At 48.3% G+C, this 21,321-nt stretch overlaps 2 protein-coding genes across 10 annotated transcripts in view; one reads left to right on the top strand and one right to left on the bottom strand.

Annotated features, from left to right (window-relative positions):
• The first annotated feature begins 957 nt into the window (after window positions 1-957).
• Window positions 958-12,363, top strand: NCF2 (neutrophil cytosolic factor 2). The gene is made up of 15 exons (XM_075038675.1): window positions 958-1,174; window positions 1,664-1,746; window positions 2,065-2,173; window positions 2,399-2,533; window positions 2,875-2,982; window positions 3,974-4,033; window positions 5,173-5,216; window positions 5,433-5,574; window positions 5,863-5,925; window positions 6,314-6,392; window positions 8,072-8,115; window positions 8,878-9,029; window positions 9,104-9,215; window positions 9,463-9,625; window positions 11,743-12,363. The coding sequence occupies exons 1-15, from the start codon at window positions 1,001-1,003 to the stop codon at window positions 11,838-11,840; spliced, it is 1,566 nt and encodes a 521-aa protein (XP_074894776.1). The 5' UTR covers window positions 958-1,000; the 3' UTR covers window positions 11,841-12,363.
• Window positions 12,364-13,312: 949 nt separating this feature from the next.
• SMG7 (SMG7 nonsense mediated mRNA decay factor) overlaps window positions 13,313-21,321 on the bottom strand; it is a 55,665-nt gene continuing 47,656 nt past the window's right edge. For 8 of the 9 annotated variants that reach the window (XM_075038666.1, XM_075038671.1, XM_075038668.1 and 5 more), the window contains 6 exons: window positions 20,739-20,888; window positions 18,520-18,600; window positions 17,745-17,904; window positions 16,224-16,394; window positions 15,983-16,134; window positions 13,313-15,467 (listed from right to left, as the gene is read on the bottom strand). In XM_075038666.1, coding sequence (XP_074894767.1) covers window positions 15,354-15,467; window positions 15,983-16,134; window positions 16,224-16,394; window positions 17,745-17,904; window positions 18,520-18,600; window positions 20,739-20,888 — 828 coding nt within the window. In that variant the 3' untranslated portion in view covers window positions 13,313-15,353. The remainder of the gene's footprint in view (window positions 15,468-15,982; window positions 16,135-16,223; window positions 16,395-17,744; window positions 17,905-18,519; window positions 18,601-20,738; window positions 20,889-21,321) is intronic. The other variant, XM_075038672.1, reaches the window with a different exon arrangement.

The following is a 21,321-nucleotide window of genomic DNA, read 5'->3' as shown; positions in this document are numbered from 1 at the left end:
TGGCATCATAATTTGCTGGGGAAGTGTGAGTAAATGCACGAGGGCCAAGTCCTGCTGACTTATTTTAAGCTCTTACAAAACACCAGCATCACTGGTAGATGAGGCAGAGGCAAAGAACTTCCCAACCTACTTTGAAACCACGTGTGGAGCACCCAGCTCCAAACCTTCTGAGTCAGCAGGTCAGACCCCAGTCATCGCTACCTTTGCAGCTACCACATGCTCAGTGACCCCCTACCCTCCCAACAGCGCTCCGGAGCCAGGTTACGCTCCGTTGGCCATAAAACACCTCAACAGAAGTGACCTTGGGCTGAGCACGAGTTAACCACCGCTGCCGGAGCTCAGCATGGCACGGCCGCTGCCCCCCAAAGCCCCATCCTTGGGCAGCTCCACGCACCCCCAGCAGCAGAGCTCCTCACTGGGGCAACACCGTGGGGGGACAGGCAGGACAAAAGGTTTCCCAGGCTGTGCCTTGGGCTGTACCTCGCCCTCTGGGTTGGGCAGGCAGGCAGGACAGCCCCAGCCCAGCTGCAGGAGATGCCTGCGGGAACTATTTAGCAACTACCTTCATCGAGGACCACGCTTTGGAGGGCACAAGGGGCTCGGCTGCAGCGCTCGCCCTGTGGCTTTGCAACCCTCAATTCGACTGGTCAACCACCCAGCCGACAAAATCCATGGCTTTTCATGAAAAACCCGGAGAAGGAAAACCCAAAGAGGCGAGGAGCAGCTGCCAGAGAGGACCTGGTGTGCAACCCAAGGCAGCGCAGCGTGGAAACCATCTGTGGCTGAGGCAGCCTCTGCCCCACTTCCCCATCCCGGGGCTGCGTTTCACTGACGTGAGCAAGGCCACTTCCTGCCAGGTTTGCAACACAGGCAGCAGGGAAGGCAGAAATACGGGCAGAAGGGAGCTAGAGAGAGCCTGAGCAGCACCACAAGGAAGGACGAGGAGAGGGGCAAAACCCACGACGCGGCCAGGGACCCCACGAGCCGTTCCCACCGCGCCATGTCCCTGGTTGAGACGATCCGGCTGTGGCAAGAAGGGGTGTGCGCGGTGGACGGGAAGGAATGGAGGGCAGCCCTGGATGCCTTCATGGCTGTCCAGAACCCCCCTGCCAAAATCTGCTTTAACATCGGCTGCATCCACCTTGTTCTGGGGAAGCTGGCCGAGGCGGAGGAGGTAAGGTACAGCCCTTACAGTCACTACTCTGCTCACAGGCACCAGCGAGTTTGCACATGGACCTGCCAGACAGGTAGATGCAGTGGGAAAGGGAGGAATTAAGGGTCATGGTCTAAGGGAAGGATTCAGGACCTTTTAAAGCAGGGATGAAGTGTGACACCCCTGGGCTGTTCCTGCTGGACCTGTTTTCTCCGTGGATCAGATGTGAAGCAGCAGAAGAGGTGCACAGCTTGCTGCTTGCACTCTCTCCCTCCCAGATGTGACAGCAGGGCACTAAGCTGCTGAGCGAGCAGTAGCAGATGGTTCCAGCTCAAAAAAATTAGAAGCCTAGTACAGGCTCCAGCATCCAGTGCCCAACGCTGCAGGGAGCCATAGCCCAGAGCCCAGCTTAGGCCGCTGAGCTAAAGCAGAACAGGTATAACCACTATACACCCTCAGTTTTTTAAAGCTTTCTCAACCCCTTTTTGTCCCCCTCCTACCTCCATGCAGGCATTCACCCGGAGCATCGGCTGTGACAAGCACCTAGCGGTGGCTTATTTCCAGCGGGGGACCGTGTTTTACCGGAGGCAGAAGTGAGTGGAAGGGTTTAAAGTTTCTTTTTTTGCCACTTGCGGAGATGCCAGCCTTTGGCTGAGGATGGCCCCAGGCAGGTTGGTACCTCGGGGCCAAACTGCAACCCCTTGAGGTAGGACAGGCTCCTGTTCATCAGCAGTGCAGTCTTGGGATTAACACCAACCTTGGAGCATCTCTCCTCCCCCTGGGGTATCCAAAAACACTACAAGGAGATAGGAGAGACCCAACTAAACTCAAACAAGTTTAAGTAAAAACTTAGAGGCACCTGTGAGGGGTGCCACCATGAGGTGGTGATGCCCTTGTCCTCTGCTCCACAGCCATGAAGATGCCATCAAAGATTTCAAAGAGGCACTGGCCCAGCTGCGAGGCAACCGGCTCATCGACTACAAGATCCTGGGGCTGCGGTACAGGCTCTTTGCTTGTGAGGTGAGAAAGACTTGACCAGCAGTTTTGATCCCAAAGGGTTGTTCACCATCTCAAGAAATCTAAGGAGAAGACAGCCAACCTCTCTTTGTGCCTTGCAAAAAAGCAAGCAAACTGGTGCAGTGCTCTGTGTGATGCCACCACCCTGCTGTCCTCTCCTTCGCCACGCTCCTGGCAATGGTCTGGCTGCTGTAAAAGCTCATTTCCTTGCTCCCATCCCTCCGGCAGATACTCTACAACATCGCGCTGGTGTACGCCACGATGGAGGACTGGAAGAAAGCTGAGGAGTACCTGACACTGGCCATGAGTATGAAGAGTGAGCCCCAGCACAACAAGATCGACAGAGCAATGGAAGCCATCCTGGTAAGGAGGAGCAGGTCTTGCAGCCGTCGTGTTTGCTCACAGCAGCCCCACAGGGAGGAGGGAGAAAAATATGAGTGACAGAGAAACTGCCTTTTACCTCTGGCTTTAGCAGAGCAGGAGAAAAACACAGTGGGCTGAGCAAAATGTGGGTGTCATAGTGAGATATGAGTTGGTGGGAAGAGCTTTGGGTCACTGGGGAGGCAAGGACAGGAAGACCAGGTTAAATTGGGCTGGCACGGTGGTGTTTTGACTTTATGGAGAGAGACCTTAGAGAAAGAATGGGACATTAAGCAGTCCCTGCTCTGACCTCTGAAGAGCGCTATGACTTCTTTGTGCTACAGAAGCAGAAACTCTATGAGCTGGTGGCCATTCCTGCAGGGAAGCTGTTTAGACCAAATGAAAAGCAAGTGGCTCAGCTGGAGAAGAAGGACTACCTGGGAAAGGCTATGGTAAGAAAGAAGCATCTTATTTATTCGGGACAAGCCTGTGGGCTGAGGAGAGCTACTGACTGCCCTCTCACCACCCCTCTGAGCTGCTGTCTGCTGCCTGGTGGGCAGCCAGAGCTATGGAGCTGGTTCATGCCTCAGGGATCCTCCCAGGCATGGAGGGAGGGGTGGCACATAGGCGTCTCATGGGGAACAGGGACACTGCAAGAACAGAGGAGCTAAAAGCATTTTTCTGCAGAGCATGGCCTATTTTCAGTTTCTCTCTTTAGTGAGACATAAGGGACAGTCAGGCAGCAACGAGCTGGAAAGGTTCTGCTGGAGCTTCAACTCGAGCCAAGATTTTTTCAGGGGGAAAAAGAAGCTATTTAACATCTGACACCCACAAATGACCTCCAGCTCTTCCCCTGCTCCATTTGAAAGAAGCTTTTCAGCTCAGAGAAGCGAGTAAGCTTTTCTCCCACGAGTGTGCAAAATCCAAGCACTGGGAGATCATCCTTGAGCTCTGGTCCTGGGAGGCAGTGCTCCTCCAGAAAGGGAACCACTGGCTGTGCAGGCACTGGGGAATCTGACGACCAAGAGCTAAACAGCTCCTTGGGTGTCAGAGGAAGCCCAGAAACATGCACACAAACATTTATGAATTTTCTAAATTATGTTTAAAGTCACCTATAGGAGGTAAAGGCTTGAGCTGGACACTTTGGCTCCCTTCAACATTTGTGATTAAAACATAGAGGGAAACTTTTAGGTTATAATGGCTCTAACCACAGTAACAGCAAAGCTAAGAGCTGAGAACTTACCACAGCTGAGAGGTGAGCTTTGGTGCCAGAAGCACTCAGCCTGTAGTCAAAGATGCTTAGCCTAAAATCACAGCCCCTTTTGAATCTGAAGCATCCTGAGGAATTTGGCTTGGCCAACAGCAAAGGAGAAGGGTGGACATCGGAGGTCTAAGAGAGGTCTACAAGCACCAAGTCACTAACCTGTCTGTCTTTGGGTCTAGGTGGTGGCATCCGTGGTGGACAAGGATGATTTTTCAGGATTTGCTCCACTCCAACCACAGGTAAGGCACCACCAGTGAAAGTTCAGGGGGACGTGGGGATGGGTATCATCTCACAGCTTGCCAAGGGCTCTGGCTCACAGTAGGGAGCAAACAGCAGCATCCCCACCGTGAACTTTCTGCTACTGCTGTGGGGAGGAGGCGGGCACTGCCTCCACGTCTCAGCTGCTCTCTCCATCATCAGAAAGCACAGCCCAAACCCACCTACGTCTGTGGTTGAGGTTAAGCTGGTTCCCTGAATGCAGAAGCAGTGGCGTGGCGGCACATCCTCTGCCCCCGCCGTTGCTGTGGGGTGACGGCTTTCGTCAGGGAGCTGTTTCAGACCCTCCTTCTAAGATTCATTAGGGTTCATCTGTCTAAGCTTGAGTGGAGAAACAAGAGCAGTTCTGCTTCCATTCTCCATCCTCCTCCCAGTTCCTGAAGCCCCTTACATTTTCCATGCCATTTTCCTGATGATGTAGCAGCATCTTCCCATCTCTAAAGGCGCTCGAGAGTTTTTGCAGGAGCTTTTTAGAAGGATACAGGGAAGTGCAGCCGCTGCAGCCTACGGCACCATTACACAAGATAAAATATGCTCTTCTCAATGCAGCCAAGCGCTGACACCTCGCTACAGGAGTCAGGCCTATTTCAAGTAGCTTCTTCAGAGGCCAGAGACCTTAAATTACCTCGGCAGGAGAGACCATAAAGCACTACAGCATGGGATTTTACAAGCAGGGTAATGGGAAAATACAGGGAAGCACAACTTAGTTTAAACCAGCTGATCTCAAATCCTTGATCTCAACACTCTGTGAGCTCAACCCAAAATCAAGAGTGAAAACAGGATTGTCTCTGAAAACCAGCCACAGGTGGAAGAATTAGGAAACTGCTCCTTAGAAGGAGCAAAGCCAGTGATATTCCTCATGGCACTTAAAGCAGCTGCTTTATGCATCAGGGTGGCAGAGAGCCGAAAACCTACTGCAGCCAGCTGCAAAGCAGCAGAAAACTCCCTTTAGGTTCAAATTGTCTGACCTGACACCAGCCCAGGGAGGAAGGAACTGTGTAGGGGTGATGGCAGGAGTGGTAGAAGGCTGCAGGACATTTCTGCAAAGCAACTGAAATCCTCCAGGTTACTGATCAATTTCTTTTTGTCTTCTTGTTGGCAGGCCTCTGGTCCCCCACCCAGGCCCAAGACCCCAGAAATCCTCACGTAAGTTGAATGAAGGATGGACAATGATACTAACCCACGCAGCCAGGTCCAACCCCATCCTGCACCATCGCAGCCGAGCGTCCAGCTGGCACCCAAAACGCAGGGGGGACTGGGAACAGACCATAGAAACACCGAGGTAGAGGTCTGGGTTCCCCCTACAAAGTAAAACAACAATGTCACCTGCTTTACTGACCTGTCTGCTGCTCCCGCACCCAGGGCCCTCAAAGGGCAGCCGCACCGCGTCCTGTACGAGTTCATCCCCGAGACCGCTGAGGAGCTGCAGGTCCTGCCAGGAAACATTGTCTTTGTCCTGAAGAAAGAGAAGGACAATTGGGCTACGGTGATGTTCAACGGAAAGGTACCGGGACGTGCTTGGCAGGAGGGGGCAGATGCTGTGGGGTTCTGCAGAGGACTTGCAGGGCGAAGCCTTGCCATCAGCAATTGAGTTTCCGGCTTAAGTCCCTTACGTCCGCCCTGGCTTAATCCACAGGGCTCAGTGAAACCCATCCAACCTGCAGCAACTAACCTTCAAGCCTCAGGGACTCTCCTGCAGTCAGGGCAGGGTGAGGACAAGCTCAGTTGTGTCCTCCAGCAGTGGGTTGCCTCCTTGCCAAGCAATCCCCACTCATCTTTCCTTCCCCCACAGAAAGGGATCGTCCCCTGCAACTACCTTGAGCCTGTGGAGCTCCAGAACAAGCTGCATATCCAGGTGAGGAGGCCCAGGAGGAGATGGTGTCCTGGGGAGAGCAGATCCCCACACATGCACCCCCCACCTATTCCAGGCCTTCCAGCAGGACCCATACCTGCAACTCCCTCCCCCTCATAATGCTGGAGTTGGTCCTTCTGGCTCATGGTCACCTTAACACGAGCTCAGAGACCTGCAAAATCTGGGCAGATGGCGTGTTGACGGTCCCCTGGGTAGTGGTTGGCAATGCTGGGGAGATAAGGGGTAGCAAAGTCACCCCTCCCCAGTTCAAGACTCCAAACTGGCGTTGGGAAAATAAGGGGTTGGAGAGTGGGCTCCATGAGGCAGCAGTGCCCCAGCTCCCTTAGGAAGGGTGGGATTGACAGCACCACCTTCTTCCCATCCGGCACAGGAAGAAACCCCTCTTGAAGCAGAGATCCCAGAGTCACCCAGCTCTGCCGCTCCAGAGAAGCCGCGGCGGCCAGCACCAGGTCAGTGAGGGGGAGTTGAAGGGATGGGGGTGCCTTAGGGGCAAAACACCCAGCAGCAAGTTTGAGATGGTTTCCTTGGTGCCATGTCCTCACGATTTAAGATCAGGGCTAGGGCTCATCTCCATCTTGTTCCCGGACCCATCTGCAGTCAAGGATGGGGAGACATTAAAGCAGGAAGCAGAGACAGCAGCTGCAGTACTGAGTAAAATAGAGCATATGGGTCCCCAAGGAAAGCAAGTCCCTCCATGCTCTTAATTAGCACAGTGATTAATTGGAAAAAGGGCCTGGGGATAGGAATGGGGCAAGTGACGCCACTTGTCCAAGTCTTGAAGTAGAAGGTTCCTCACAGGTTTCTCCTTAGAGCAGGGCACCTCTGATGATTTTAGTGCTGCTGTGAGCTGGGCTAGATTCAAAGGAGCTCTAGTTGCCCTGGGAAAGGGATTCCTGGCCAATGCTACCCGGTGTCCCACATCCCAGGCCTGAGGCACTAGGGCCACTGCATCGCCCCCAGCACACTTGGTTCAGGATGTTGGGAAGCTGAAACAGGGCTCTGCTGTCTGTATCCGCGCTGCTGCAGGAGCGCTCAGGTGCACGGTCCAAAATTACTGTTTAAAGCTGGGGAGCGTGTGTGTCTTGGACACATGAGAATGCGAGTTCAAAGAGCTGGGAGGAAGCATTGTGAGTTGCCCTCTCCAGAAAACATCATGCGGTGCTCGGACATAGAAGCCTGCGGCTGAGCCGCGAGCTCCCCGCCACTGCAGGAAAAACACATTTGGGGTAGAAAATACCACTGTGGAGAGACTGTACTGCATGGGTGTTAACCTGCTGCAGTTTATTCTGGCTATCGACGGCCAACCTGCCAAAAAAACCAGGAATATGTGGACAACCAATTGCCAAGTCCCCTGCTCTGAGGTGGGCCTGAGCCAGTCGATGGTGGGGAAAGGTGCACCAAAAGACCACTACTGACAGGACAGGGCTCGTGTCCCAAGCAGCGCAGCCTCGTAGGCGGTGCAGTGGTAAAGTTGATACAGAAGATGGCTGCGGCTCATGGGAGTTAAGGGAAAACAGCTCAGGCACCCAACAACCTCAAAGAGCATCTTTATGGCACCAAAAGCCATTGCAGATCTAGCAGCAGGACCACATTCAGCAGCGTAGCTCCATCTCTTCCCATAACGAGCACAGTTGTGTCAAAGCACTGACAAAACGGAGAGCAGATCCTTGTGAAGAGAATTCAACAGATTGGCATAAAATCACCCTACCTGGAGGTCTGAATTTAGCTTTACAACCCCAGAGAAGGACAGGGATTGCCTCTGGTTTTCAGTGTGGACCTAGGGAGATCAGAACAGCAAAGAGCAGCTCAAGTTTTTGGGTTTTTTTTGTTTTTAAGTCCACCCAGGAAGGACATCCCACCCCTAAAGCTCCCATCCCTGTAAGAGGGAAGGCACAGAGCCCAAACCTCTGCTCGGTGGTTATACCTAAATCTTACAGATGAAGCCCATCGCAGCTGATGCTGCATCCGTTCAAGGGACCACTGCTGGCTCCGGGGTTGGTTGATGTTGCTGCAGATCATGATGGGTGTTGAGGAGAGGGCATGCAGGAGATCTGAGTGTGTATTTAGGCACAGAGCAGCAAGGCCTACTCTGTCCCACTTGCTCAGCCACCTCCTTCATCCTCCACAGACTATGTTCCTGCTACTGCAATGCAGCCGAGAGACGCAGCAAAGGTAACATCTCGTGAACGCAGACCCCGAGATCCTGTTGGCATTACAAATCTGTGTTTATTGCACGTTGAAAAGTGCTGGCATGCCCTGCCAGCACCATGGCCCTGGAAACGTTTCAGGTTTTCATTGTTCAGGAGCTTGTCCGAAGCACACCAGGGCTAGGGACCAGCAGGTCATCAGGACCCAAAGAGGTGACTAGGGTTGCTTTTTTGGGAGTTCTCCTCCAGGTCTGCTCCCCGGTGGACCCGGGGCTGTCAGCAGACCCCTTGTACGACTCTCACCTTGGTTGACCTGTGGCATTTGAGAAGGGAGAAAAAGGGGAGAGCTTGGCTGTAATGCACATGCTCCTGGGCAGGGTCAGCACATCAGAAGCTCACGTGGGGGAGAGAGATGGAAAAATATGACAAACCCAACTCAAAAAAGAGAATGAGGGGGTTGGAGGGTGGACACACCTTGAATTTGGTCACCTGATAGCCAAAATTTAGTTACCAAGTGCCTAATCTCTTACTGTGCTCTCTCCTGGGACAAGCTCAGGGCTGCCAACCAGTGCACATCCAACCACAGCTTGGGTGGCACGGCCACTGACCTGCCCCAGGGGAAGTCCCAAAGGCTGTACATGCTAGCAGAGACGTCTCCCCAACCAGCAGCCAGCTGACATCCCACAGCTCAGAGTTGACTCAAGCAACCACAGTTTCCACACGCCAGTCCCCTCTCCCTACCCTCACTAAGCCACACAAGCTCTGACATTCAGTTTACCGCCTGCAGGAGGCCAAAGCTGCCATCTCCAGCCCCCACATCCTCAAGGTGCATTACAAATACACCGTCGCCCTGCAAGTCGAGCCAGGCCTCTCCTACACAGAGCTCCTGGACTTGGTTTGCAAGAAACTGGAGCTCCAGCCTGAGCACACACAGCTGAGGTGAGGTGCTGCCCGCTGCAGGAGCTGTGTTTTCAGGGCTCCCACCCTTTACCCTACGTCCTCTGCACACCCAGGTACAAGTCTGCAGAGAGCCAAGCGCTGGTGACGCTGAGCGCGGATAACCTGGAGGCGGCTTGGGGCCAGAGCAAGGACAACTGTCTGACAGTCTGGTGCGACATCACAGAGGTCAGTGATGGCTGGTGGTGGCGGCCACCTTTTCTGCCCGCTCCCAGCAAGGAACCTAAGCAGACGTTGCCTTTGCTTTCCTTGCTGCAAGTGCAGGTTTGTGGCTTTCAAAGCTAGGCAGCGACCTCATGAAAGGCAGAGGAGCAAAGAGTGGCGAAGAGGAGAAGCAGGGCTTGTGTCTCTTACCCTGGTACAAAGAAAAAGGAGAAGCCAAAAGGTGTCCTTACCAGCTTATTTCCTGCCCTAGGGAGAAGGGTTTTTACCGGACAGCAAACCAGAGGAGTCGCTGCAGGAGCCAGTGCCGGAGGAGAGAGGACCAACCCAAGTTGTAGCCCAGTACAGTTACGAAGCCACCCAACCTGAAGACCTGGAATTTCAGGCGGGAGACGTGATACTCATTTTATCCAAAGGTAATCGTGCTCTTCCTGCGATAGGGGAGGGGAGGGACCTCCCAGCTCTGGTGAGAGCATGAGTCTGACCCTGAGATGCCGAGCTCCTGGAACAGCTGCTGCTCAGTTCAGTGGAAGTTGTGGGTTCCCAACATCTGCCAGTCAGGACAAGAACTCTCAGGTATTTGGTCAGACACTGGATGCACGTTCTTCAGTGGATCCTACAAGCCTCACTGGGGACTTTGATCTCTTTCCCCAAACCCTCCTGTCCTCCAAACAAACTGTTCACGCTGCAGACCTGCAGAGCAACAGCCTGGCTCAGGCAGTCTTCACTGACAGCAAAGTTCTCCTGCAAGTTGCAGTTTACCATGTTTAGACGGAAAACGGGCTGCTCAGATTTCTGCCACAGGGCACTCTGAGAAAGCTTGCATTGCATGCAAACACTTTACAAGATGGGTTAGAAAAGAAGCTTGCAGAGATTGCATGAGCATGAGGTGGCAGCTGGAAGCCAGGGGAAAGGACAACCCAAAGACACATGAGAGTTGCTTTCCTTCACATTGCTAAGAGCTTTGTCACTGAGCTTCCAGTTTCCAGATTCACAGGGCAAATTTGCTCCATCCCCATGAAAGAAAAAAAAATAAATGAAAAACCAATCCAACCTACTGAGGTGTTTCTAGCTTCTGCTTTGCATGCTCCTGCTGAAGGACAGGGTTTTCAGCTTACCAGGCAATTCTCTGGAGCCACAAGACAAGCAGGAGCTAAAGTCTGCAAGATTGCTTTCTACAGGTGCCTTCTTCCACCACAACGGCCTTGTGCTGTAGCAGCAGCAGAGCCCCTCCAGCTCTACCATGGGCTTCCCACCCAAGCGTCAGTGTTACACACACTTCTTCCAACATATTTGCATCCCACCTCCATTTCTGCCACCCCCTTCCCCAAACACTTTCAAGACAGGAGAGTTTCACTTGAGCTGTGTTTAAGCTTACTGATCACAGTTTATTTTTTAAAGGAGATGCCTCATTTTGGCTGCCACCCCCACAATGGGAAAATGCTCTTACTCCTATTCCTCTCACCTGGCACCTTTTTCTGGCTGGTTTTCTTTTTAAGGGTACAATCTTCCATTAGCCTCAATCCTCTTCAATATTAGTCTTTAGTGCTTCTATGAGAATTGAGGCTTAAATACAGACTAAATCTCAGCAAGATCTACAAGATGTTTTTGAGTTGGATCTTTTCAAGCCTGTGCAGAATGCACAGGAGGGAGGACAAAGTTACCATGCTTCAGCAAAAGCTGCTGGTGAGCCCGTATCAGGTGAAGAATTACGTACAGACACTGCACAGGGCATTTGTTTCGCTCCTCAGTTGAGCCTGAGTGAAATCAAGACATCAGAAATAGTTTTAAAGGCAAAACAATTATGATACTTTGCTATATGTAGCTCTATCACTAATTTGTGCTGGCTGGCAGGCTTCAACAGCAGTACACAAGCTATCATAGTCCCCCCTCCACTGCTGTACAGGTGAGTTTTTGCACTGTACAACATTGATGACTCCCCCCACCCCAAAATCCTACTCTCTCCTCCACTGCTGAGCTAAATATTTCCCATCCAAAAGTTGGTTCTCACCTTATTTGGTTCCCACCTTATTTGGTTCCCCACAGCAAGAGTTTTCAGAGCTCCTACGCTTTACTCAATCCAGGGTAGCAGACAGAGGGTTTTGCTTTGGGTGGGTTTTGGTTTTTTTTTTTTTTCCCTTTTTAATACAAACATGGAACAGCAGGTAAAAATACACTTTAGTTGGCATCTTGAAGACGACAGCCCAAGGTCTCAGGTCCTTGCTCTCCACACTTTGTTTCCGTGGCCTTCTATTCAAAGTAGTTTCTAAGCCCCTTGGTCTCTATTTTTGTCTACTTTCCCCAGTTTCATCTGGCAGTGCATTCTTTCTTTCCTTACAGCTTTGCTCTCTACCTCATTCCTCCCCAGGCCCTTTCTCCACATACCTCTCTTTACCAAGCTTTAGCATGGCTAAAAGGTTTATCAGTAGAAAACCTTAAAATGGTGATGTCAAGCCTGTCTGTAGCACATGGAGGTTATTATGGTCCTGTATATCCCTAGGGTGACAAAAATTGTGTTGATTTTATCTTCCAGTGAATGAAGACTGGTTAGAAGGCCAGTGCAACGGGAAGATAGGCATCTTCCCATCCGCTTTCGTTCAACAGTCTAACACTAAAGACCCAGAGATGTGATTTCAGAAGAGCTTAAAGTCATGGACATGGAAAGAAATTAAGAATTCAACTGCTGCAATTAAGAAGTTTCCATATTAATCACTGCATCTGAAGATGAACTTTAAATATTATAGCTACTTGTATTAAAAGCTTTATTTTTTTTATTTTACCTTTTGCATTGTTCTCTAAAACAGGTACTTATTAAAAAGTTGCTAATTGTCTTCCTGTTAGGAATACATTCAGTCCTAAAACCTGTGCTTGCCAAGAGACTTGCTCTGTCCCACTGGCCCTACCCTTAACAAAGCTTTTATACAGACATGCCAGCAGCCTGGAAAACCCTCGAGAGGGTGGTGCCACTTGCATTTACAGCCCTGCCAACAGATCCAGAAGAGGAACTGGCATTCAGGAAGCTACAGACCGGGCAAGGCTAAACAGCGTTTGCTTCCTTAAAACATTACTGCCAACCCCAAGAGCTTAAGGGACACCATGCAGCCTCACCCTGCTCCAACTGACAATTCACTTCAAAATCACACTGACTTTGAAAACCCCCACCAATAAACATATACACATTTTGTTTCACCTTTGGGAGCTGTATCTCAAAGCTTTTTTCTCAGCAGTCAGAAGAGACAGTAACTGAGAAAGACACTGCCTGGAATCTCAGCAGGTCATACAGCAGCCAAGTTGTCTTCTTTATAAAAGCCTACACAACTTTGATGCCCCATTCCCTATTCAAGACATTTGCCCCCCTCTGTACTTGGCACTACTTTCACAGTATTTCACCTTCCCCGGCTGCTGACAGCTGGTACTTCTGGCATTTTAAAATTATCCCTGGCATTTTAAAATTTTCTACCTTGCCCCGTCCTCAAAACACACAAGCTGTAGGTATGGCCAGCCACGTACAGCATTGGGAGCGCTTTCCTTTAAAGGTGCTAAGGGCAGCGGTTTCCCCTCTTCAGATCCTATCACACAAATTCAGGACAACCCCACTGTCCCAATAAACTAAATATCATATTTATTTTTAAAGGAACTTACTCTGAAGAGTCGTCTGGATACAGTGAACACCTGTCATTTCAAAACCAGAACATCTCTGTAGTTTTCTTTGACACATTTAGAAGTATGCTGTTTCAAAACTGACTGCAAACAGTCAACATCCCAAACTGCAGGCAGGTCGACAGCAGAAGGATCTGTGTCCTCCAGCTCTCCCTGCCTGTGCTCTACCTGGTTCAGTCTGCAACTGAAGAAGAGGTTTGCAAGCTACTCCCATCCCAGATTTTTGGTTCGGTACATAAAACGCATTGCACGCAGGAAGTACAAAACCATGATCCAATTAGCTTGCACTGAGCCCAAGCCAGAAACTCTGTTATTTATTTAGTTCTCTTTCAAATAGAAAAAAAAAAAAAGAAAAAAATCAACTTCTGACTTCTCCAAAAAAATAATGCATTTTTATAAACCTGCAGCCAAGTTACACAGGAAATAAATGCTACACACAGACCTGGGTGGAGAGAACATGGTTTAATTAAAGGCAAAGCTGATTTCAGCAGCTGCAGTTCTTGCACAGACAGACAATAAACACAAAAAAAGCTTACGACACAAACCAGTTTCTGTTGGGGGCCCCTTCCCTCGCTCCCCCAGGCGTCGGAGGGCGGGAGGGGAGTCCCAGCCGAGAGTCGGACACATTCCCAAGGCTGGATGCTCATGCACAAGTGGAACGGTGCGGCTGGGACCCTGGCACTGCCGGGAGTGAGATGGCGAACCTGGTTAGCTCGTCTAGGGTGCAAGAGTCAGTGACGGTTCAAACACTGGAATGTCGCAGCTGCCTGGGTGCACAGCTCGATACACAAACCAGGAGGGCTGGAGGGAAGTACAGAGGGGTTTGGTTCACGTTACCACTGGGTGGGAACTTCACTTTTTGGACTTTTTAAAGGAAATACAGCTTCGAAATGCAACGAAGAACAGTGATGTTGCTAAGGTGGAGATCGTGGGGGAGCTGCTCATACCCCAAGAGGGGTATCGTGTCTCCTCCGTCTTCCCTTTTTGTATTTTTTGGGGCTGCCCAGACTCCAGTGTCACTTCGGCTTCTGCATGTGCTTTGCTCTGCAGCTGACTTTCAGCTCAGAGATCCTGAATCATCACACAAACCCCTACTGCTAAACACAGCAAATAGACATTGAGATTGTTTCCGTAACTTCCCTGGGAAACCTAACAAAAATGCTGTCCTTTTCTTTAACGAAGCTTCCAGTCTTCCTTCCCCCTAATAAATAGCAAATAAAACATTTTCCTTTTCCCTTCTGCACCTTTTCATCTATGAACAGCACTATGCTTTCTTCCGTGTGTGGGTTACACACGTGTGTCCATGGGTGCCTTGATTTTCATTCTGGAACTGAAAGTTTGGGGCTGCAGCTGGGGGCGGGGGGGCACGAGGGGACAGGTTTCTGCAGAGCTGATGCGTGCCTGCGGGGGTGCGTACATTCCGCACTGTCCAGGCTGACTGTCGGCTTTACCCAGCCCTGCTGGACCCCTGACTATTTTCTGCAAGATGTTGCACATTGGTAATGAAACTACTAGCATCCAGCAAAGATAGGAGGATGGAGAGAGAAAGAAAAAAAAAAACCCAAACAAAAACCACTGAAAGCTTTCTACCTACCTATTAAAATGAGTCAGGCTGTGAATGCACAGACTAGCCTGCCCTTTGTGGGGCTAGCCACTATGCTACAGTAAAATGTACAGGAATCAAACATTAATTTAAAACCCCATAGCAGTTAACTTGCTTGTCCAGCAGAGTGCTGCAATGCCCCACGTCACCAATTATAGCTCAAACACCTGCTGAGAGGAGGGCATTTCATGCTGGAGTCTCTAACCCACCCATGGGCTGGCCAAAGCCTTTGGGTGAAAGGTGAAGTGGTGCCAAGTGCCAGACTCTCCTTCATGAAACTCCTTCGCTAGCCCAGGAGATAGAGCCCCACCTTGCCACCAACCACCTCTGACCGGAGCAGCAACTGGGGCTTTCATTGCTACACACTGACTACAAAGCACGTCTGTGTACGGAAGAATTCAGTGTGATCTTACTACTGAGATAGTAATAAAGATGTTTAGGAGTAATTTCAACTACATTCTCAGTCAGCAAAGCAATCATTAATGGATTCCTATTTTATCTCCCCAAAGAGAGGAAAAGGATTGAGAAGTTCTCATTGGCTTCTCCCATCTGCCCTTCATTCTCAGCTTTTACTTCCCATGTGGCTGGGGACATGCACGATGGAGAAGGTGAGAGGCGGTGATATCGGGTTACTGAGTGAGACAAACAGCAGTTCCTCTCTCCCTCCAGAGGGCCCAGGGATGGGAGAGTTCCTGATGTTGTTTTCTTGCACTGCAGACGTTTTGTGCACACTCAGTGGGTTGGTGGAGCACTTACGCCCTCCTGACAGCAAGGAACAGAAGAGAGGGCTGCCACCTGCACAGGACTGTGTGGGCCAGTCCTGCAAACCCAACATGCCATGGTTTATGGAGCCTTCGTTTGCAAGGGTTGCCACCTCTGTCTCAATGCGGCGGGTTCATGGTGCCTTGTCCGCGTTGCTGCTTCTGCTTCTGCTGCATTAACAGCTGCTCCAGGGCTGAGGGTCCAGGATGCATCATGGAACTGGACCAGATGGACTAAAAACAAACAGGCAACACTAGCACCTCCTTGCGTCAGACAGCCCCCCTCTTACAGATGAGAAAATGGAGATGGTTTTCTATATTCTCCCTCTTTATCACTCATACCTGGCTTATCATGAAAGTTATCCAGACTTCAAAGAAAGCTTTCTAAAAAGAGGCTCCCTGGAAGAAGCTCATCCTCCTCCAGAATCCTCATTACCATAAATATTCATCCCACATTAACAATTACTAATTTGAGACTAGTCAAAGCAAACGTTGTAATTTCTTCCAGTTCTGCCAACCTGGTCTCATTCTAGAACATATTCTAGAACAGCAAGAACTGGAAAACTGTGACATCTTCCAGCACTGGTCACACCTCCCACATTGCCTGCATAAGTCAATCTGCAGAAAAAGCCTTCGGTTTCTGACACTGAACTCTGACACCTGCAATAGGCTAACACCCATCACTGGATCTTCTGGCCCCACAGACAAGCACCCTGAGCATTCCTGAGCACAGTTTCAGTCAAGCATACCTTCAGGCTCTCCATAAGCACAGCTGAGGAGTCCTCCATAGCAGGAGGGCCTTGGGCTGCCCAGGTGCCACTGGGAGCACTGGACTGGTGCCAGCTGCTCTCTGAAGATGACGATGTTGCTGGGAGATAGTCCAGACCAAACCCTCCTATCGCTAAAATGGGAGAAAGACAAGTTCAAAGGAAACCACTGCAAAACAAAACTGTCAGCTGGCTTCACACAAGCCTGGAACCCAGCACTTGCCTGGCTTATCTGTTTTCCAGCGGTCTGCGACTCTCCTGTCTCTGTTGTCTGGAGTCCCAATAGGTCCAAAGTTGGAGAAGGGAACAGAATTGTGGTTATGGGTTGGAGGGGAGCTTGGCAAGCTGCTAGGGTTGGAGGAGTGAGGAGACTGGCTGGCTGGTGTCGAATGATCTAGTGATTACAAGGCAAGAGGAAAAAGGTCAACAGAAACAGCAGGAGCTTCCTGATTTTGAATTTCTTAGTGCTGCTGCAAATACAGCCATCACCCAGTTTTCTCCAATACTGAAGGTCAGTTTTTATTCCCTCCATTACATCAGCATAATGCAAATTCCTACGTTCTGAGTGAAAATTTTTGTGCATATAAAAACAGAATGACTGTTTAATGCATACATGTGCTTACCAGAAAAAACAAAAAACCAGGAAACCTCAAAAGGGCTGGCTAGCCAAAGTGAGTTTTCCCCATGTTTCTTGAAGAACTTCTCAAACTGAAAAAAAACACCTGTCTCTAAGCTTGACAAACCAATTAAAAAAAAAAAAGACATTAGACCTTGAGGAGTTTGCAAGTTTACAGCTCAAACTCCCAAGTCTGTGAATGTTTACGCTTCAATGAGTCTTAAAGCAATTCAGACCAGAACCCAATACTGAGCAAGAGAGGAGAGCAAGCATGGAAAAGCTTATCTGCAGGCAGGAGAGAATGATGCCTGAAGACAACACAGTATAGCAGAGTGGCAGGAGACTATGCAGTCTTGAATGAAGAGGTGAAGGGAGAGAAAGCTGAAACCATGTGAGCCATAAATCCTGCTAGAATAAAAGCACTTTGCAACTCCTTCCATTTCTCCCACAAATGGTTATTCCTGGTTCATTGCAAAAGTTTCAGTGCAACCAAAAATCTCATCCAGTGCAGATGTCATTTAAAATCCACTCATTACTTAGATTAAACTAATTCCTCCCCTCACGCTCTTCTGGATTTTTAGTGAGAATAAAATGACGACATAATAGTTTTGGTTTATGTCTTTAATATAATTACTAGGGAAAAAGCTGGTTTGCTTTGTAGGCTGCTTAACAGTAAAAAAAAGCCCAAAACCCAAAAAACCACTGTCATATTTTCCTCCACACCCTTCAGTCATATAGTTTCTTTCTCTTTCCGATATCTACATTATGAAGTCCAGTTCTTCCTGCTTTTTCCAAAGTAGCAACACTGAAAGTATATGGATGCTTGAGTTAAAGCCTTACCCCCAAATGCTTGTCAAGAATCTAAGTTAAAGACTTCAGGATTTAACACCTACAACTTTTATCCTGCTCAACTACTTCAATTAAAATCCAGATTCTTACACTATATTAATTACAGAATCCCCTCATATTTCTGAAGATATAAAAAAAAAAAACCCAAAGAGAAACCTTCAGATACCTTGTCAAGCAGGTATTTTTTTAATTTCCAGTTAAATGTAACTTGCAGTAGGTTCAGAATTAACTCAAATCCTATTAAATCACTAGACACAAGAAAAACCATACCAGGATTACCTGAGCTGGCTGGAAGGGATGGAGACCATGGAGTCCCCTCAAAGAGAGAATATAGTGAAGTCTCCTGATGAGCAACTGAAGGGGTGACCTCTGTTTTTGTGCTGGTATTCATGTTTTTCCCATATACCTCATTGAACATGCTGTTATTTGGATATCTTTCCTGTAAAAAAAACATGAATGTAAGAGTTTTGGTCTTGGACTTATTTCAAACACTGAGACTGTACAAAGGAAACAATTATAGATCAGAATATTTTCCTAACTCGTTTTTCACTCCCCAGCCCCCTCTTCTTTGACCATTTTATTTAACATGAAGTCCATCATATTCTGAGTCAGGACAGATTTCTCCTGACTGGACTGCAAAGCCTTCACAAAATCTTTAAATTCCCAGTACTCACAAAAATTGTAGCAAGACCCTGCTCAGTTCTCTGGAACAGAACAGGCAATCCATTGCTCAGGAAATAAAAACCTACACACCATAATACTTTGAGATGCACCTTTTCAGTCAATTTCACAATTCTGCTAAGAGTAAGGGACCCATGAACTCAGCAAGATTCAACAGTATGTCTGCAGAACTATAGCTAGGATGAATTTGAGAAGACAACTGAAAAAGGCAGAGATAATCTTGCTGATACGGACTGCAATTAGGTACCCATATAGATTTCTTTCAGGTTCTCCATTGGTTTGAACTAAAGGTTATCCCCATAGTTCTGCCATGTTACCTAGTTTAATGGTAAGCTCAAACAGCAAAGGGCTGCAGACTCTGGTCCTCACTTACCTGATTAAGAGAGAAGCCACTGAGGGACAGGAAAGACGACGACTGAGACATCAATTCTGATGGTTTTTCCAGCAGGGACTTCTTCAGAAATCAAAAAGGGAAAAAGAGCAGTTAGCGTTCAGTGTAGTGAGCAGGAGGAAAGTATGCTACCAAAAACTGACAAGGTGTTTTTTGGTCACATTTAAAACCTTCTTAGTATTTTAGCTCCAGCACGCTGGAGGACAGAGGGGACAAACTAACAAATGCAGAAAATCAGTAGTTTCCCTACTAATTGTAATTAAAATCTAAATTAAAATCTAAAAACCAACAATCACAACAGCTGAGAGTCTCAGGCAAACCCCCACTGCCAGAACAGCTTTTCAAATCCTAAGTGTAATACTCTGATGCATCTAGAGGGGAGATTCCTGCCAAAAAATCCCTACGGTTGTGTAAAACTTTGTACAAATGAGACAGGATCCGTCCCAGTGATCAGAGGACTCCTTCAAACATGATTAGACTCCTGTATGTTGCTACTGACAGAGTATTTTTCAGTTTTGAGTGCATCCCTGCTGTACAGACATTCTTGGACAGCAAGAGCAGCCAAGTGCTGTGATTTTTTAATTGGGTTAAACAGTCCAAGTTTCATTTAGCACTCACTCATTTTCATTATAAATGACTGTAGAGAAGAAGGAAAAAAAATGCCCAGCGTTTAAAACAGGGGTCCCAAAACTCTCCCTGGGGTTCCACATCAAGATATTATGGACCATGACCTTTTCCATCATCTATGCCATGCCCTCTCATACAGCTGTTATTGCCAGCATAATATTTCTCAGCTTTCTCTTCAGTTCTTACTATGATTAAGCAGTGAAAAATAGCATCTCTAAAACAAGCCTATTTAGGGAAGAAATGGGATCAGTTATCATCAATACAGAAACCAAAGAAAAATTATAAGGCTCAGGTGCTGGATAATGAACACCAACAAATTTAGGCTGAGGATCACCAAGCCATAGAATTAGCGAAGCCATAAGTAAAACTGTGCATGATCCAAAATGAAAGCTGTAGTCTTGTTCCAAATAAAAGCCCTCTTGCACTCATACCACCTCAGCATGTCAGATGTTTTTACATTTATTGTTCAAACAACCACAACCTGAACTAGCATCCCTCTCTCTTTAACGTGGTCTCAGTATCTGGAATATCTTTGCTTTTACCCTGCAAACCTAATACAAATAGCCTCATTTTCTTGGCAAGCAGCTCCTAGCTTGTTAGATTTTCAGTGACAGCTCATTACTTTGAAAGCACATTTTAAAAGGCAGACAAAATTCACACTCTGCATATCCACACAGCTTGCACAGAGAAGAATTGCCTTCCATTTGTCAGCAGTCAGCAACAGTAGGAGCTTCAAAGGAAGCTGCTGAAGAAGCAGCTATTAGTTTCTTAGCAAAGGTATCTAATGAGACAGAAATGGGTGTCTATTTTGCTACTGGCTCCTTGGGATGGCACGTAAAATAACTGAGGAATAGACTTAATCAGAGCTTTCAAGTAGAGTCACAAGTAACTCTTCTTTGTTACTGCTACTAATCTGAAATAGTAGTATTTAATGGACGTGCCTCTAGCCATACTAGAAAGGCGTACTGCATTTTCAGAGGCAATTTACAAATTCAGCAGCTCTAAGACCCTCCAAGCTACTGAACTAGAAAGGTTTTAATACATAAACGTAGAAAAAATCTATCAAAAATTACTGTATTACTATAGGACTTACTGAATATTTAGCCAGTTGCTTGCAATTTTCTTCCAAAGCCATCTTGCTCTTTTACAATCTCTTCTGCATTTAGTAGGGCAGCTTCGCCCTGCCTTTATGGAATTTTTATATGCAGATTATAAGCAGCCACACTTGTTCTGATGACTTCCCACAGCTGAATCTGTGCTCCCCCTTGCCCTTATTAATAAGCCCATACAACTGCAGAAGAATGAGTACATTAAATGATGCACCTACATCTCTCCTGCAGACTGCACTTACAAAAAACCCACTCTGAACAAATTGGGCCTGGATTCGGCCCAAGAGCTATACCGTGGGCCTTCAGCTGGTCTAAGCTCTCGCCTGAAGACTAGCTCAAGGATGAGGGAGGGAAGTGGACAGGAGGGATGGGGGAGAGAAAGGAGTTTCACATTTCTTATAATTTCACAGAAGAAAGAGATGCCAGTTAAGAGTGAGAAGCAGCAGTATTACATCAAATACATACAAATAGGCTTCGTCCAGGAAGAGAGGCGAGAGGCCCCAGCAGAGCTGGGTAAAGATCAGGAGGATTAGAGAAAATCAGCTCTTCCTCATCCTCCAAGGCAGCCAGACTCTTTAACAGGTCCGGAGGAAGCAGAGGGGAGCTCTTGGGGTCCTAGTGACAGAAATGAGCACAGTGAGACAACAGAAAGCAGAAAGGGGATCAGCAAGAGACAGCAAGGAGAGGCTAAGCCACAGCAGGACAAGAGAAATTAGCAAGAGAAAGGCAGAAGGTGGCATGCAGAAGTGCAAGGTGAGAAAGTGGTGCAGCAGAAGCGTGTCGAGGTACACAGAGAGAAAAAGCTGAGCAGAAAACATAACTAGCCACGTAGCCTAATGAGTCCTGGGAGGAGCACCGTACCATCAAAATGATGGGCAGCTAGTTTTAATTAGTGGAGTGTGTGCTTCCCATTGCATCTATCCCAAATACTGAACCTGTTTCACATTCAAGGACAAGGAACACAAAATCTTACAATTATTCTTCTGTAGCTGACCTGTGAGTAATTTAGGTTTCAAGTAAAGTTAGGTTTGCATCTTCTTCCCTCCTC

This window comes from Buteo buteo, chromosome 10, assembly GCF_964188355.1.
Source record: "Buteo buteo chromosome 10, bButBut1.hap1.1, whole genome shotgun sequence".
Taxonomy (NCBI): Eukaryota; Metazoa; Chordata; class Aves; order Accipitriformes; family Accipitridae; genus Buteo; species Buteo buteo.
Note: the sequence above shows the minus strand (reverse complement) of the source record. Positions and strands in the feature narration are given on the sequence as shown.

What these genes read in the sequence shown, in the direction of transcription:
- NCF2 (XM_075038675.1), top strand. Translation starts at nt 1,001, where the DNA reads ATGTCCCTGGTTGAGACGATCCGGCTGTGGCAAGAAGGGGTGTGCGCG. An exon ending in CGGTGATGTTCAACGGAAAG is followed by an intron (nt 5,575 to 5,862) that starts GTACCGGGACGT and finishes CTTCCCCCACAG; the next exon opens with AAAGGGATCGTCCCCTGCAA. An exon ending in AGCCGAGAGACGCAGCAAAG is followed by an intron (nt 8,116 to 8,877) that starts GTAACATCTCGT and finishes TACCGCCTGCAG; the next exon opens with GAGGCCAAAGCTGCCATCTC.